This window comes from Meriones unguiculatus, chromosome 4 (assembly GCF_030254825.1).
Source record: "Meriones unguiculatus strain TT.TT164.6M chromosome 4, Bangor_MerUng_6.1, whole genome shotgun sequence".
NCBI classification, from domain to species: domain Eukaryota; kingdom Metazoa; phylum Chordata; class Mammalia; order Rodentia; family Muridae; genus Meriones; species Meriones unguiculatus.
Window position 1 is genome coordinate 93,980,069 of NC_083352.1, and position 16,550 is coordinate 93,996,618.

Sequence of the window (16,550 nt, forward strand, 5' to 3'; positions counted from 1 at the left end):
TGTCTCAAGGTCCTCTCCAAAGGACTGAATGTCCTTTCATTGGGTTTTACCTCCTAAAGGTTCCAATCACTGCCTCACAGGACCACACACTGGGGACCTAGAGCTCATCACACAGGACGTCAAGCTGTGTCCATCACCTGTCTTCTTCGCCCTCTCCACCGTTACCTACTTTCCTCTTTCTCTGTCTCTCTGTGAGACAGGGTTTCTCTGTGTAGCCCTGGCTGTCCTGGAACTCACTCTGTAAACCAGGCTGTCCTGGAACTCAAGAGCTCCCCCTGCTTCTTCCTCCTGGGTGCTGGGGTTAAAGGCTCGGGCTGCCATGCCAGGCTCCTCCAACATGCTGAGCACTGACGCTAACAGGCTCCACAGCCCAGGGAGCTGGATGGCCGTTACAGGCTTCATGGAGACGTTTAACTCACATTAGTAACTCTCTGTAATTTTATACCTGTCAGGTTTAGTTTATCACAATGAAGCCAATAGGTTACATTTGTACTTTTCAGGGTCTAAGAATGGTCCTTAGGTCCTCATTCAAAAGAGCAGTGGAGGGGCTGGGGCTGGCTCTGCTGTATGTGCGTAGGGAGCTGCCCTTAGTCTCCACACTGCAGAACAGAACACTGCATCTAATCCCAGCCTGGCTAAGGTCTACGAAGCCCAGCCCTCAAGTCAGCAGAAAAAACACAAAACAGGGCTGGCTGTGATGCCTCTAATCCTAGCGCTTCAGGGCAGTAGGGGTGGGACAGAGGCAGAATGATCTCTGGAGTTAGAGGCTAGCCTGGGCTACATTGTCAGTCCAGAAAAAAAAAAAAGTAAAGAAAAAAAGAAGAAGAAAGACAATAATGACAAGAAAGCAAAATCCAATTTTTAGGCTTGCAGAGCTAAGGCTAGAGCTGTGAGGTTGTCCTGACCCCAAAACCATATCCCGGAAGTTTTATTTTTACTGTCTAGTTGCTCCGGTGAGCGAAAACCAGGAGGCCATGGAGTCTGTACTACAGTGGGACTATTTCCGGTGGGAGTGCCCCCTTGCCTCCTCCAGAGCTTCTTCGTGGGGTCAGCTTCTCTCGCCTTCGATCCCGGGCGGTTCTCACAGTGTGTGTGGCTTGTGCTTCTGTGGCTAGGGGCACCGACGCTGGGCTGGCCTCACTGAGCACGTCAAACAGCACACCTCCACCTCTGTCCAGGAGAAGAGACTGGAAGATGCGGCTTTACTTCAGCATCCTTCCGGGAGGAGCAGCCGAAGCCCTGGAGCACAGTTCCAGGCGGGACCAGCCCTCAGAGTCATCCCCAACGGTACCTGGAAGGAAAATCCTGCTACAAGAACACAGCCAGGCGATGTGACGAACACTTTTATTTACAAATATAATTAAAAGCCCTGACAGTTAATCATGCTCTTCCTTGGAACCTGAAAAATGTTTTTGTTTTTTTTTTTTAAAGTTTTTTTTTAAGGTGCATGCAAAAGGAGTAAAGCCTTTTTTTCTTCATCATTTTTTATTGTAAGAAAATACACAGTTTGAAAGGATGAATAATGCAATATTTATGACCAAAGATAGGGGGCATGGGTAGGGGAAGGAGAAATAAACAGAGATGATCGGACAGAAAAGACATTGAACTCCAGAGACTGACCTGGAAACTGCGGGGAGGTGGGCGTGGGGGCGGGGGGAGGAACAGGAGGAGGAAGTAAAAAAATTTTGATCAGAGAAACAGTTAAAATACAATATGAAAATAAGCAATTCCTCTCCTTAGATTCCCTCTATACACAAAATACATGATTTGCCAAAGCCCAATTTTGTGCTACTGGGATTCTGTGAGCTCCTTAAGTGTATTCGCACCGTCTGCAACCGCAGAGGATGCCGGGATACAGTAGACCAGGCTGACAGCAAGGCAAACTCTTGCCGGCAGGTTCTTAAAAATCACAAGATCTCTTCACCCCGCCCACCCACCCGACCCCAAAATAGTAATAATATGTTACCACTCCGTATGTACATCACAATTAGTTCCTGTAAAATGTATCAAATTTTCAATCTTTAATAAAACTTTGTTTTTTTTTAATTCCTGATGAATAAATACCAAAAAAATAAAATAAAATAAAGTTATGCAGCAGCTGGTTAAGGTGTAAGGCTGCGGATTTTGTGTCTCTCTCCCCCTTGGCATGTTTTATGTATTTAGTTTTCTTTCTTTAGGTATTTGCTTGTTTATCTGTTTTTGCTTTACTTTCACTGGTTGGTGACAATGAGGGATTGCTCAAAGCAATATCCATCTGTGTTCCATCGCCGTTTGTTGATTGACAGACCCTAAAACCACCTCCGAGGTTTTCACCAGAACATCCGTGAGCCACATCGTACTGCCGTGTGGACGGTGGACAGTAGGGCGGCCCGGTCGTGGCCAGCACTGAAAGTTGACACGGGGGAGGAAAGGGCCCCTGATGGAGTAAGAGTAAACAGGCACTAGTGCGACACGATGTCAGGAAGAGTGAGAGAGAGAGAGAGAGACAGAGAGAGAAAGGGGGGACAGGGAGAGAGATAGAGTGTGTGTGAAGTGAGAGCAACGCCCGTTAAAATGGGGAATGTAGTTTTGCAGGGTCTGAATTTTTTGTTTTCTTTTTTCTTTTCTTTCTTTTTCTTTTTTCTTTTTTTTTTTTTTTTTGTAAATGGCAAAAAAATTTAATCTCATCTATAGTCCTCCTTAGGAAAATCTAATGTCACCAAATTCCCAAATCCCATTCTGAGGCTCTCCATGTCAAAAGTCTCCGTCTCTCGCTCTTGTCTTTCCAGGAGAATCTTGATCCTCTCACTGCGTTCCTTCTGCAGGGCGGCCAGCTCCTCTTCAATCTGCACCAAGCATAGAAGTGGGTCTCCGAGCCAACGCTCACTCCCACAGCCATGAGGGGTCCCTCCCCCCAACACAGGGGAGTGGGGAATAGCCTAGACCTGAGAGAGGGGAGCCCAGTGATAAAGTGTCTCAGATTTAACCCACTGTGCTTCAGACTTGCTGGGGCTAGGAGTGGGGTGCGGGTGTGGGGTTGGGGTAGAGGTGGAGATGCTCTCTGAGCCCAGGCTGATGTAGGCCAGTGCCCTCCCCTGGCATGAGGCAACTGCGGAGAAGCCCCGAGAGCTTGAGCACAGTGAACCCTGTGTGACTGCTGTGGAGGGCCTCCTGCAGCCTTAGAAATCTGATGCTGGAGCAGTGGCAGGGACAGCAGGCTGCCGTGCTGCTTGGGGAGAGAAGGTGAGGGCAAGCAGAGAGCGGGGCACCAACTTGAGGCGCTGCGCCTGTGCGTGGGACATGTGTGCTGGAGCCCAGAGGTCTGCTTTGCTGTCTTCCTTGGTCACTCTCCACCTTGTTTTCTGAGACAGGGTGTTACTGAACCTGGGGCCTGGGTTTCAGCTCCCGCAGGCTATCCAGAGTCCCTGGGATCCTCCTGTCTCCGCCTTCCCAGGGTTATGACTTAGGGTTACATGTGTGCTGTCCAATCCAGCGCTCACATGGGGGACTAGAGAGCTAAAATCAGGTCCTAGTGCTTTCCCAGCCAGCACGTCGCCTGAGATGCGTTGTGTGTATACACACACGCGAAAGCTTGTGTTTACGGGGAAGCCAGACAGCAATGTGTGGTACTGCTCCTGAGGTGCCACCTGCCTTGTTTGTTGAGGCAGGACTTCTTAGTAGCTAAGTAGGCTGGGCCGGCTAGCCGGGGAGACCCAAGGGGCCGTCCGTCGCTGCCTCCCTGTGCTGGTGTCACAAGTGTGCACAACTATGTCTGGCCTTTTACAATTTTAATGTAGGTGTTTGGGATAGCACTCAGGGCCTCATGTTTGCACAGCAAGCACCTCATCCACTGGGCCATCTCCTCGGCTCCGGCTCTGAGATACTTCATGACACAGCTTCCAGCTGACGTGCCCTAGAACCCTGTCTGGAGCAAGGCCTAAACCAAGCAGGGCCACATTCACTATATGTGGCAATACTGACCTATCTTCAGTTTCACTCTTCATTAAAAAAAACATTTTTATTTAATTACTTATGTCTGTGTTTAGGCATATTCATGTGCATGTGATCTGTGGAGGCCAGGAGAGGACGTCAGAGCCCCTAGAACTGGAGTTACAGGAGGCTGTGAGCTGCCTGATGTGGGTGCAGGGAACTGAACCCTGGACCTCTGGAAGAGCAGCAAGTGCTCTTAACCTCTGAGCCATCTCTCTAGAACCTCATTTTATTTCTTATTTAAAAAGCCCTGCTGGTAATTTTTTTTTTTTCTGGAAAAAAAAATCAAATCTCATTTGATTTTCTTAGGCTACTGGGCAGCCATGTAGGCATCCCATAGTTCTTTTGAAGTGATGTCATCCTGCTGGCTAAGATGGTGGGATCCCTAAGCAGAACCTCAGATGGCTGAATAACATTCCTGAGCCATGGTGTCCCAGGTCAGGGGGGTAATGCCTGCCTCTCTTGGATACCAGGGCTAAGGTGACAGTCTGACCCTTGGTCACTAGGGAGGGCTCCACACAACACCACGACCCTCCTGCCTCCCAGCCCTACTGCCCGGCTCCCAGGAACCTTCCTACCTTTTGCTCAAGATGAGCTCTGCGTAGAGATACCCTCTGCTCTAGCTTCTGTAGCTCGCGCTCGTGCTGGGCCTCCGTCTGCATCTTGATTTTGCTCTGGTAGGCGTTGAGCAGCTCCATCTCCTGCTGGAGCTGTAGTCTCAAGGCCTGGCACTCTGCCTCTTGCGCCTCATCTAGCCGTAACTGTGGGTACAGAAGATATACGCTGTCATAAGGCGGTCCCTACTGCATTGCTCTAGGGCAACTGGGAACGGTCTCCTTACTCAGACGTGGGTGGAAGGACAGAAACACACGGACACTGTAATTTGGATTAGCTCCAGTGGAGTCTGTCTGGTCGGCCACAGGATTCTAAGAACACATTTCCCTCGGTGCAGGGCTCAAGATCCTGGGAAGGCTGCTCGCTCCAGTGGCAAAGCTTGTGGGCTCCGGAGGTGCACACTGGTGAGCCCGAAGCTGGGCTCTGCCACTCCAGGGTGGCATTTTGCTAATTATCTGGCCTCCTTTAGTCTCATCTCTCTCTCTCTTCAAGAAAACAATAGTTCCCATTAAGTTTTAAATGAAAGACTCTATATAGGATCCCAGACCTAAGATTCCACGTGTACTACAAGGTCCAATAAACAGTAGATGTTACATCATTTTGGTTTTGACAAGACTGTGTCCATATTTAAACACCTTTAACTATAAAACCATGACGCCATTTAGACATGCTTAGTACAACAGAAGTAAATCCAGAGTCATGCAGTGTGAATGCCATGTCACCATAGCTGTTATGACCAAACACTTCATGCTGGCTATGGCTGTGGCTACACCTGGCATCTTTCTAGCTGCCAATCCAGAACCCCAGAGGTTCAAAACCTCACCATTTGAGAGCATCTGGAAACCTCAGGAGACATATTTAGCGTTTAAAGCAACGGAATCTAGATCATGCATGCAGCCTGGCGCAGTTCCCTTTGCATCCAGGCATGTGCATCTGAACTTTACATCTGGTACCAAGATGCCCGGATCTAGTGTGGAGATGGGCTAAGCCCACTTGCAAGGGACTTGAAGGCTAGAACCCAGAGATGCTTCTGTGTCAGACCACTAGCAGAACACAGATTAGGTACTCTGTCATAGGCTTGGGTATATCCCCACAGCAGTCCCTCAGTGTGGCTGGGACCACTGAGGTCAGAGCCCCTGAATCAGAAGGTAAGGCTACCTAGAGTTTCTATGCATCTTCCCATACAGGCCATTTTCCCCAGTGTCATCTTCAGCTGATCTAGGCCTGTGACAACGGACAATCCATCCCACAGCAGGGAGTGATTCTGGAAATGTTAAAGCTACTTGCAGAATGTCATCTTTAGTCCTTCTGTGGGAAATACACCATGGAGTTAAGGGGAAAGTGTGTTTTTGGAGTCCCAGCCTATGCTGTCTATATTAGAATCCACTGGGGGACACAGGCGGTTGCTGCATACACACAGTCGGTCTGCAGCTGGAATAGCTCACGGATGAGAGTGAAATGTGTAGCTCCCAGTGAGGACTGCTAGGGATTTTCTCCTGATCTGGGAGGCTCCTTCCCAGGAACCTTTCTCTATTCCTATGCATCACCTGCCATGAGCCTGGGTGAGCGGCTGAGAGTTCAGATGTCCAGTGGGCAGTGCTGACCTCAAAATGTCTCCAGCTTCCTCTGAGACAGGGTCTCATGCAGGCCACATTGGAGCCAGCGCCTGTAATGCAGCCAAGGATGACCTTGAACTTCTGATCCTTCCTCTATCTCCCAAGGGTGGGGATTACAGGTGTGTGCATGGCCATGCTGGGATTCTAGCAGTGGGGTAGCAAAACTGAGGACTTCCTGCATGGTAGACAAGCCCTCTGTTAACCCAGCCTGCAGCTTTTGTTTCTGGCGTCCAGCTATCCTCAAACTCTACTCTGTGCCAGCTCTGACCACACAAGTCCACGTGCTAGAATCCACAGGAGTTCCAGATTTTGGAGTTTTTGTTTTTTGCACTCACAGTCACACGTGCACTCTAAGGTTTATAACAATGTGAGTGGCTATCATGCTTGCTTCTACAGTAGCTTAAGAAGAGAGGAAAAGGATGTAAGGAGTGTGCAGTGTAACTCAGCTCATGGCCTCCTCCTTAGGTAAATTCAAATCCTGCCTCCCCAAAATGCCAGAAACTGGAGTGCTATAGCCCCTAGGCCATGCCATCTGTCGATGTATAAAGTTTACTAGGGCATGCCGGATCTATCTCAAACACACACACACCTCATTTCTGGCTGCCTCTGCAGAGGTGATCTGGTGAGTGTGATGGACACCTCGTAGTCCACATGGATTACATTTATGATCTGTCCCTTTACAGAAAAAATTTAAAAAGTATCAGCTCATTGGAATGGCCTTCCTTCAGTGTGCCTCTGGTTTGCCCAGGTAAATAGGCATTCACGGCCAGTACGTAAAGGGCTACACCTGACCCATGGCCCGAGGCCAGTGATGGGCAGCTGTGATAGCCAGACTGACTCACCTCTTCCCTGTCCCTGCTCTCCTCTGCACTCCTTCTCCTGTGTCTGCATAACACAGTCACTGGACCCTTGCTGCAGAGCCAGGAAATGCCGCAGGCGCTATGAGTACAACTAACAGGACTGGAGCCAGGCTAGGGTGTGGGCAGGCCGGTAGAGTAGGGCAGCATGAAGCCCTGGTCCCGTCTCCAGCCCGAAATAGACAGTATGTGGTAATGAACACCTGTAATCCCAGTGGGAGATGGGGAGGCAGGAGGATCAGAAGTTCGATCCTCTTTTGGCCACATAGTGAGTTCCAGGCCAGCTGGGGCTACAAGAGAACCTGTCTCAAAACACACCAAAAGACAAGGCAGGAATCCCACCTGGCACTATCTGACCCATCCTCCACTTACATTACTCACACTCCGGTTTCTGAGCATCTTGGTGAGATGTTCTTATGTGACCTCATGTCCCGGGAGGGTTTGCCACCATCGGCTGCCTCCTTTCTTGTGATTCTTTGTCTCTGTCCTTGACTTGAGACATGGCATACCCCTCCCCGTGCTTTTCTTCCCACTTTGCTTCTTTCCCAGCTGGGTCCTGCTCAGGACCTTGTGAAATGCGGCTGCTCCAGGGCCTTGGCTGGGGCCCTCTCTAAACTGCTCTTTCTATGACTATTTGTTGGGCAAATGCTGGCAAATCCTGGGATACATGGTCCAGACTTGCTTTGGGGAGGGGGGAGGCTAGCCCTCCTGCTCTCCCTCTTGGTTTATCTGCTTATCCGCTGGACAGCTTCACCTGGGCGGTTTCGCAGACCCATGAGCTCGATGTGACCACTACAAACTCATCCTTCCTTCCACTTCCCCAGCCTGTCCCACTGCTCTTTTAGAAAACTGTCACTGTCACCTACTATTAAAGTCAACCCAGAGACTTGGATCTTTTCCCAAGCTTTCCTCGTAATCTTGACCCTCACCGTCTCGAACATGGCCACCTTTCCCTTCATCCCCGAGACGCATCTCTACTGTCTTACCCTTACAGCTGGGCAAGAGCAACACCCCTTAGTGGCCTCCCAGTGCTCCTGCCATCTCTCGTGCCGTTCTCCGCATGTCTCAGAGGGACGGTCCCCAAACAGCAATATGATGCCAGCTCCCCTACTCTTTAGTGACAGTGTACTGTGCTACCCTGCAGAGCCAACTGTGACCTGGCCCCCTGTGCAACCCTCCTGTCTTATTCCCAGGCAAGACCCTCCCCAGTGCTCTGAACTCCAGACAGAACTGATGCCTTCGAGCTCTTCAGAAGGGCGACTGTTTTTCCCCTCCTGCACCGGGGGCTCCTCAGCCTAAATAGCTGTGGTGGTAAGGCTGTTCCCGCCATTCCAGACCAGGCTAGCCCTTCTGGTTCTGCTGCTGCCTTCTCATTCTTGCTCTACCCCATGTGAAGCCCCTTTGATGTTGTTTCCACCATTATCCCAGGAGGACCAGGTTGGGGGATGACAGGATATTCATCATGGTATTCCAGGATGCCTGGGTCATGGTGCAGATACTCATGAACACCTGCCAATGGATGGATGAACAGATGAAGGCATGAGGGCGGCAGCGCCCATCCTCAGCTCAAGAGCATGTTTAAGCCTCTCCCTACTGGCAGAAGCCTCCTCAAACCATCCCCTCCGCTTGCTACATGTCTGTCTGCCTCTGCTGATGAGGATGGGAAATGTAGTTCCACGTGCAGTTTCTTCTTCTTTTTATGGGCACTCTTTATTTGTGAGACAGGGTCTCATGGAGCCCAGGCTGCCACTGGCCTTGAACTTATGTGGCTGAGGATGACTTTGAACTTCCGATCCTCATTCTCCACCTCTCAGGTGCAGGCATCGCAGGTGGGAGCCACCATGCTGGTTTGCGTGGTGTGGAGGGTCAAACCCAGGGCCCTAGGCATGCTTGGCAAGCATTATACCCACTGGGCTGCAGCCCCATCCCTTTGAAGTCTGAGAATGTCTAGTCCACTGCTGTACTGTACTGACTAAAGCCACTGTCCAAAGCAAGGAGGTCGCCGAGGCTTACTGCTCTCGTGGCTCCTGCACATTTGAACCCTCCCGTGGGAACCATTGCCCTGGCATCTGTGACTTGTGCTTGCCCGGCCCCTCCTGATCTCTGGGTACTCGTCCTCTTTGATCTATGTCTCCTCGGGCCTTCAAATATGGACAGCTACTAGTTCCTGTCCCCGGCCCACTTCTCAAACCCCACCATCTGTCCCTGGTAGATTTTGCTTACTCTTAAAAGTTACAGCTGCCTTCACAGGGCAAAGGCATGGTGCCTTCTGTCTTCAATCCTGGTGTCCCTTCTGACCTGTAGATTTCAGTATCTGCGTCTCTCCACATGGACGCCCACAGGCCTCAGGTGCCATGGCCACCTTGTGCAATTACCGTGCCCGTCATCTGAATTCACCTGCCTCCCTCAACTCTCCTAGTCTCCTGACAACCTCTCAGTTCTCTCTGCTGCTCTAAGTGTCCCTCAAACCATGCCCAGCCCTTACCACATCTATGTGCCTGCCTCCCACCTCCCACCTGTACTGTGGTGGAACCCAGGCTTCATGGCAACTACACACCAGACATCAGTCACCTCCTGCTGGGGTTTCTGTCCCCCACCCTCTTACCCCCCCCCACATGTCACTTCCTGGCTGCTGCAGCTACTCAGGCTGCTCCCTTGGTCTCAGACCCTTTGAGGCCTCTGCATCTTTGCAGACTACAGCCTTAGGTGGGACTAATGCTTCTGTTCGGTAAACCGTTGGTTGTTAGGGCTTTTCGCTGTGAGATGACATCGTTCAATCACCTGACACACCCCTTCCCCAACCTACCAACATCCTCCATGTCCTAGGATGCCTGGGACACAGTGAAGAACACAGGGCTGGCCCGAGTGTAAGACAGGAGGGATGCATGGGGATCCCAGCCCCCCTTCTCTTTCCCTCCTCCTCCTTCCTCTCTTTCCTCCTTCTGCTTTTCCTCCATTCTTTTCCCCTTTCCTTCTTTCCCACCTTCCCTCATTTTCAGTGCTGGGGGCCCTCCATCAATGGTCTACTGATGAGTTGCACCCCCCACCTTTGTTTTGCAAGACTACATCTCGCTAGTAGCCCAGGCTGTCACAATCCTCTTGCCCCAGTCTTCTGAAGGTTGGGATGGCGGGTGTGCGTCATGGCTCCCGGCCCAGTCCTCTTCCTTGCACTCTGGGCTCACCCTCCAGCTCTGAGCCCCAGATACACACTCTCCTCATCTGGACCCTTGCCCATGCAGGCCCATGTATTTTGATGGCTTCCTTTTAGGTCTCCAGCTGTTCCCGGGCCAGCTTCCCTGTTCCTTTTTGTCCTTCCAAGGCCCTGGGTACCCGAACAACCAAGTACTCAGTGTGCTTGACTGTTACCGCCCAGTTGCTCTGACTCCCCGCTTTCCCTGACACAGTGTGAGGCCCTGCCTAGCTCCATGGTCTCTGGGCCCAGCACAGTGCTGCACACGGAGGCTTGGCCAGAGCTTATTGAGCAAATATGCCTCTCTCTGTGCGTCCCCTCACTTGACAGTAGCTCTGCTTGGAGGCAGCAGACATTTGTTGGGTGGTGATCAGTAAACCTCTGATGAATAAGCATACACACACACACACACACACACACACACACGGTATCCACCCCTCCCCCGCTCCCTGCGTGCCCAAGGCTGGACTGGCTCTGCTCCTTCAGCTCCACATTGTAAGATGTGTTCCAGCGAGTATCCTCTACACGGGCTCAGCTGTACTCGGCGTCACGTCACTTTCCTCCGTTCCTCGGGCAGGGAGAGAAGCCAACAATATATCCTAAACCAATATATCCCGGAAGGTGCTTGGGAAGGAAAGCCGAATCTTGAGTTTTCTTGAAATCCCAAAAGCTCTCGCAGCCGTGGTGACAAACCTACCCACTTACCGCTTGAGAGGCCATCATCTCGTTTATGCTCTGTTCATACTGCTCGGCCAAAATGGCCAGTTTCCTCGTCTGCTCGTCCTTCAGCGTCTTTAGGATTGTTTTGTGCTCGTTCTTTGGAGTGACTTCCAACTGGTGATTTTTGAGTGCTTTGTACTGTTTGGTCTGTACTTTGCAAGTGTCCTGAAACTGTTTTTTAATTTGCATTTCCATGGCCTGGCAGATTTAAAAAAGTGACAGAGAAAGAAAATATAAACAAGTCAGTCCACACGGAAGTCCTTAGGTTACATGACAGCCACCAACCAGTATTCCGGGTTTTGTTTGTTTGTATGTTTTTGTTTTTAAAGATTTATTTATTATGTATACAATGTGTGTTTTGCATGTACACCTGCAGCCAGAAAGGGGCACCAGATTTTATTTTAGATGGTTGTAAGCCACCATGTGGTTGCTGGGAACTGAACTCAGGACCTCTGGAAGAGCAGACAGTACGCTTATCCTCTGACCCATCTCTCTGGCCCTTTGGTTTGTTTTTTAACAGATTAAATGGATGAGGTGATTTTGAACTGACAAATGGCTTTAGGAAAAAAATGGATTACAACAGAATGACAGTTCGTTAGCAGATTGTGGAATATGACAAAGTTTGTTAAAAAAGCTGGCAACTGTTTCCCTGCGTCCCTCCAAGTCTTCAGTGGCCCCTGTTGCTTGCTGTTTTTTCCTCTCTCTGGGTACGTGTGTACAAAGCCATGTATACACTTTCTCCTCTCATTTCCGAGTGAGAAACAGGGTAGCTGTACAGCCAGCTCCCACTGCCCTGGCTCACAGTGTCTCTCTGAGACATCAATGAAGAAGAACGCCTGACAGCAGCTCACACCCCAACCCATTTCTACTTGGTCTCAGTAGAAACTGAGAGAGAAAGGTGATTTTGGGTCTTTGGATCCACTGAGCATGCTTTCAGGAGGTGAAGTCACATCTGCACTCTGGCAAGTAGGCAGAGGGGTATATGGAAGGCACAGGCCACATGCTCCATGTCACTTGTTGAACACTCATGGCTTCTGGTGGCAGGGGTCATGGATGTGCCTGGGGTTTGCCTTGAAGGGACAAGAGCCAGTGTGATTAACGGCAGCTTGCATCTGTACTGGCACTGAGGCTGGCCTCTTTTCCTGACATGTGATAGTGGCTGAGGACACAAAACTTGCCACCTGGTGTGATGTGATGCAAGAACTAGCTGGAGGCTGCAATGGCCAAAGGGTCCCTCCATTTATCCCTCTCTGCAGCCTGGAGAGCCAGTCTTGATGCTCAGGCCCACAGCAATTTCAGGGCTGTAATTTTGCTACTGTTATGAATGTAAATATCTGTGTTTTTCTTTTTTTTTGGGGGGGGGTGATCCCTGTGAAAGGGTCATTTGAGAATCTCCTGAGCTCTCCTTGTTCACTTTAAAATTTTTAGCTCTATTTTATAGACATGGGTGTTTTGCCTACACGTAAGTCTATATACCATATGTGTGCCTGGTGCCCTTGGCGGCCAGAAGAGGGCATTAGATTGCCTGGAACTGGAGTTACAGATGGTTGTGAGCTGCCAAGTAGGAGCTGGGAATTAAACCCAGGATCCCTGGAGGATCAGCCATCTCTCCATTCCTTTTTTACTGCCTTTCAGAGCGGGGGGGGGGGGGGGGGGGCGGAGGGAGGGGTAACCTATGGCTCACGTAGGTAAAGTACTGAACTACAGGGAGGGCTGAGGCCCCTGTAGCCCAGCAAGTTGTAGAGCAGCTTCCCAGTTGGCGGGAGGCGCCCTGGACCCCACACCTGGAGATTCTGATATTGGGGAGGCGGGCACAGACATGCCGCTGTGGCCCACCTGTCTGTGAGATGGCACCCCGGGAGCGGGCTCCCTGCCCTCTTACCTTTAAGTTTTTCGGCTGTTGCCGAAGCTCCATGACGTGCTTCCGGTGCAGCTCCCGCTCCCGCCTCTTATTGTACTCCAGCTGGTTCTCCAGCTCCGTCTGGTGCTGTAGCCGGATCAGATCCATGCGGAGCTTCTGCAGCGTGTGCAGCTGTCTGTACTCTAGCTCTCGGGTGGACTCGTCATGCCGGATCAGCATGGCGTGCTCCATCTCCTTCTGCGTCCTCTTCTTATTTAGTTCCTGCATCCGGGGGCAAAAGATGAATGGAGAGAGATGAGTGGAGGGGAAGGAGGCGGGGCTGGGGGGCGGGGACACGACAGCACGGTGAGGGGCGGCTCTTAATTAAGTCCATTAGTGTTTGCAGCATGACTTAATGAGATCAGAGGGGCAGTCCCTGGGGTTTTTCGTTCTGTGATGAGGTCGCCACCCACAAGGTGGAAACTTCCCAGCAGTCATAACTGCGCTACCTGGGAAATGGGGTTAATGTGGTTAATCCCACCTGGTTTTTCCTGCCTCATAGAGGGCCTGTGGGTCTTCGGTGACATTCTAGGCTTCCGTGTGGTTAAACCCGGGGCTCCCATACTGACTACCCATTAAAATCATGTAAGGACACACACCCTCAGATTCTGATAGTCGTCTGGGATTGGGATACCCGATTTCAATTTTAAAGACTTTTCCAGGTGACTCTGTTATATGACCACTGTTGAGATCTCCAGGTGACTCTGCTCTGCAACCAGTGTCAAGAACCAGACTAAAGCACCAGAATGTCTGCACTGCCCTCAGCTTTCGGGGGAATACCCTGTTTTCATACATAACAGAAATAGGCCAATTATCTATTTTTAAAAAGCGGAGCTTAGGGCATGCTGGGAGAAATTGGAGGACACCACTCTCCCCTTTCATCTTTCCCACGGCAGTCAGTCTGATCATTTCTAGATCTAACCACTTGCTGCTTGTCAGTTTTCTTTCTTTCTTTTTTTTTACTGTGGCATTGGGGATTGAGCCCAGAGCCAGGCACAGGCTAGATAAGAGCTCCAGACCGCTGAGCCACACCCCCTAGACCGCTTAGCCACACCCCCAGACCACTGAACCACACCTCCAGACCTCTCTTGGGTTCTATTCCTGTCCATCTGGTTCCTTTTACACCTTCCTTCCTCGGAGGGTGGAGAAGGATCAACCAGAAAAACAAAAGGTTAAATAAAAACATTTTTACCAACTAACCTGAGACTATTTTCACCTCTCCCAACTGGGGATTGAACTTGGAGCCCCGGGCTGGTTCGAGAACTGAGCTCCATCCCGGCCCCTTGATGGCATCTCCTAAATGCGCACTTGCAAAGCTCTAAACCCTGAGAGCCCTGGATTCCTGCTAACGTTTGCTAAACTGTGGCCGCTGCCCTCGACCTGGGGGACACTCTAATGGTGAGGTAGGGTAGACGCTTGTTGAAGGAGGTGCTGGTCTCACAGGTGACCGGATCCAAGGTGGGCGAACGGCCTAACCTGAGCCAATCTATTTTCTCTCCTAGGAATTTGGAGCTGTGACTCAGGGCCAGTTGTCTCTGTGGTGGCTGGAGTGACGGCACACACAGGAACTATGGGGTGGTCATCTGCTATGAGGGATGACGTTTAGATAAAGCTAGACTTCAGAAGAGAGGGAAAAGGGGGAGTGGGAAGAGGGGGACGGGAAGGAGGGAGAGACGGGGGAGAGAGGGAGAGGAAGAGGGAAAGAGGGAGACAGGGAGAGAAGGAGACAGGAAGAGGGAGAGAGAGAGAGAGAAATGGATGCAGTGAGTACATTGTACCCATGTCTTGGCTGCTTTTCAGTCCATCTCTATGTCCAGCTATATTAACTTCTACTGAGGTTTTTGTTCTGTTCTGTATTTTTTTGTCCCTGAGATAGAGCCTCACTAGGTAGCCTAGGCTAGTCCAGAACTTGCAACTTAGACCAGGCTGCCCTCACAGAGATCTGCCTGCTTCTGCCTCCTGAGTGTTGGGAACAGAGGCGTGAGCGACTGCACTAGCTGCTGTTGAGTTTTCTTGGTGCTGTCTCCCTGCCCAAATAAGTTCCAGTTAACATGCAAGCAAGACAGTTCATAACCAGTGCAGGCAAACAGGCTCTGTACAAATTTAGAAGGGAAAAGAGCAGGGCTACGGAGATGTCGCTCTGGAAAGGATGCATGCTACGGACTTTTGGGAAAGGTGTTATTGGCTGAGAAGGTCAGGGTGGGAGAAAGCTTGGAGGTGAACTTGGCAGGAGAACAACCTCTCTCTTGGCATCTGTGAGAAAAGGAGAAGATACAAGGGGTTTGTATCTGCAGGGGTGTTAGTAAAAGGTGGCTGGAATTATCCTGCAGACACTGGCCTTCCACCCATAACTTCTAGCATCGTCACTTAGCAAGCATTATTGCAAAAGTGGCATGAATCAGGTACTGAGGTAGGCACATGGGATGGAGCTTGGACAAGGGCATCCCTGGAGCTCATTTTAAGTGCAGGAATAGTTACTGTTAAACATTGTTTAATGTTTCAATTCCTGAAAGGCAATTTTGCCAGGGCCTCTTTCCCTAGATCCTCAGTGTTTCTATTGTTTTATTTTTGCCTTTCTACAAGGACCACCAAGTGTCTTCTTTAAAAAAGAATTATTTTTTAACATCTATGAGTGTTTCCCCTGCACTGTATATAAAACACAAGTGCTGAAAGAGCCCAGAAGAGGGTGTCAGATCCCCTGGAACTGGAGTAAAGATGGCTATGAGCCAGTATGTGGGTGCTGGGATTCAAACCCAAGTTCTCTGGAGGAGCAGCCAGTGCTCTTGACTACCGAGCCAGCTCTCCAGCCAAAACTAAATATCTTCTTTCAAAAGTCAGTGAGTGGCACCACAGGAAAGTGGCCCTCGCCACAGATCAGGTGATCGAACCAAGAATTTGGAGCGTGCCAAGGAAAGCTCAGACTGTTGTGAGCCTTAGTGCTGGGCTTTATAGATCTAATGAACTCCAGGAGCCCAAATCAGAGAATAAAATAAAAGCCACTAAGCAAGCTTTCCGTGGAGAGCATGGGCTTCCCTTCTTGGGTGGAGCGGCTCCAGGTGCTGAGGGACACCCGCATGGGGTGCTCTGGGTGCCAGGACTGTCTGGGGGCTGAGGAACACCTGCATGGGGTACTCTGGGTGGTGAGTTCTTTGGGAGTCATCCAAACAATGCTCAGGTGAGAGTCAGCTTTGGTCCTTCTGGTGACTTGCTGTCTGTGGCTTTGGCAAGCTTCTATACAGGCAAGGCCCCTAATGCACACTTTAGTTTCTTCAGGCATGAACTCAGGACCTTCTCCCCAAGCACAAACAGTGTTGGTGAAGATGAAATGACTGAAATATTTCAGAATGTAACTATATGTCTTTGGTTTTCAGTTCTCAGAAATGAATAAATAACTGGAGTAGAGTAGCTTAGACTTGGTTTTTACAAATTATTTAGAATATGCAAGTATGAAAAAAAATGGTTCTGGGTTGCAGTTTCTAGGCTGTTCCCTTCATCCTGAGTCCTGTGTCTGGGTTGGTGAGGTGTAACATGGCCACTTGACTATAGTAGATCAAGCTCTGGGGAACCCTTTTACATCCATCTTATCTTGAGTCCACTGCCACGTCCATATGACAACATGCAAAGTGCTTTCACTTTTCTCTTTTATATGGGAGTCTTGCCATGGTACCCACGCTGATTTCCAA

General features: G+C 50.3%; 1 protein-coding gene across 3 annotated transcripts in view; it reads right to left on the reverse strand.

The window, feature by feature from the left end:
• Nucleotides 1-1,466: 1,466 nt before the first annotated feature.
• The window catches only part of Taok3 (TAO kinase 3), a 168,161-nt gene continuing 153,077 nt past the window's right edge, over nt 1,467-16,550 (reverse strand). For all 3 annotated transcript variants that reach the window (XM_060382536.1, XM_060382534.1, XM_060382535.1), the window contains 4 exons: nt 12,850-13,089; nt 10,953-11,165; nt 4,548-4,730; nt 1,467-2,825 (listed from right to left, as the gene is read on the reverse strand). In XM_060382536.1, coding sequence (XP_060238519.1) covers nt 2,664-2,825; nt 4,548-4,730; nt 10,953-11,165; nt 12,850-13,089 — 798 coding nt within the window. In that variant the 3' untranslated portion in view covers nt 1,467-2,663. The remainder of the gene's footprint in view (nt 2,826-4,547; nt 4,731-10,952; nt 11,166-12,849; nt 13,090-16,550) is intronic.